At 34.0% G+C, this 1,531-nt stretch overlaps 1 protein-coding gene across 1 annotated transcript in view; it reads left to right on the top strand.

Annotated features, from left to right (window-relative positions):
- Positions 1–1,531, top strand: part of LOC100533544 (kinesin 3) — a gene marked incomplete in the record, with an annotated part of 110,535 nt that overhangs the window by 18,893 nt on the left and 90,111 nt on the right. The window contains 1 exon segment of the mRNA XM_035970078.1: positions 928–945. Coding sequence (XP_035825971.1) covers positions 928–945 — 18 coding nt within the window.

Genomic DNA, 1,531 nt, shown 5'->3' with positions numbered 1-1,531 from the left:
CTCTCTCTCTCTCTCTCTCTTGCTCTGTCTTTTGCTCTATCTCTCTCTCACTCTCCCTCTCTTTCTGCTAGTTTGTGCCTGTTTTTTTTTTCGCCTTCCCTACTTTCCCTCTTTGTCTGTATATTAAAGATAATGTTTATCCATATTCTCTCTCAGTGCTGAAGCACTTATGACATGGATGTGTCAACATTTCAAGTTGGTTCTCTTCTTTCTTTTTAAACACAAGACAAATCCTTTGTATATAGATAAAAGACGTCTTGCTCAGGTCTTCAGATTTTTTTTTTCTTTCTGACTTGTGAACAAAGTAGTCAAATTGTGTGTATGTTTTATGAATATAGTGATGAGTAAATTTACACATTTTTCAGTGTCTGAGTAAAGTTTCTCATATTAATTATTCAGTCGAAATGAATAGAGGTAAGGGGGGAGTTTTAAAAAATGATATCATATCCTGATTTTCTTTTTCTTTTTTTCCCCCTTTCATAATTGTTTAACTCTAAGTTCCATATTATTATATATGTTCCCAAAATTTGGAATATTTTATGGCTCCTTCTGAATTGGAGAGAGAGTAAGTTGTCAATGCATCTGCTTTCAAGAGTTTGAAAGGAAGAAGCAAAATTAAAGTTCAGATCTTTATGTGTGTTGTTTTGTTGTTGGATTTTCTTTTTTTATGAAAAGGGGGTGGGGTGGGTTGTTGGGTTACAGAAAATAAAACTGTTTGTTGGTACAATACGGTTTATAAATAGAACGTCTTGTCGTTCTTATTTGTCTTGAACGTTTCAATATGCTCCGAGTTTACCAAGGACTGTTATAATAATTTATATAAGTAATGCTCATTTTGAGGCTTGAATGTAGCCACCAATCTCTTTGATATGTCTCAATGACTCTGATCGCCTCTTCCCTGTGTTCTCCTCACGCCTCACTATACAGAGCGGCGCGAACATGAGTGTAAGACAGTCTCTCTATCTCGCACATGTCTCATGATGGATCTGTTACGTTTTTTTGTTTGTACTTACATGTGTTTTTGTGTGTGTGACGTGTGTGTGTGTGTGTGTGTGTGTGTGTGCTTTGAGAAACACCCCAACAGTCCAAAATTAGGGATTTTCTGGTAAGGGAAACATCTAATAGAGAATGCAATGCGGAATACCCTGCTAGCTTAATAAGCAGTTTTAAAGATACGGCTGATTTTGTGAGACAATTTTCAGAAAACAAGTACTTGTATTTGAGAAGCAAGACGAAATTATACATTTTTTAAACCAATAACACTGTTGTAAAGAAAAAAAATCGTTTTTTTCTTAAAGTAACCAAATTAATTTTTTTGAAATAAAAAACAATCCTTTAGCATGGGCTTCAGAAATTATTTTTAAAAAACAGCGATCTTGTGTTTTTAACGGAACAACGCTTTTGACAACTCCAGCATTTTAAACATTTTAATTCATTTATTAACTTTTTTTTGGTGGCGTATGTTCATAAAATATTTTCAATTACAGGAGACATCATCTTGTTATTTAAAGACGAGAGAACCAGTTCCACA

This window comes from Aplysia californica, unplaced genomic scaffold, assembly GCF_000002075.1.
Source record: "Aplysia californica isolate F4 #8 unplaced genomic scaffold, AplCal3.0 scaffold00217, whole genome shotgun sequence".
In the NCBI taxonomy this organism is placed as follows: Eukaryota; Metazoa; Mollusca; class Gastropoda; order Aplysiida; family Aplysiidae; genus Aplysia; species Aplysia californica.
This window is presented reverse-complemented; position numbering and strand designations above follow the sequence as displayed.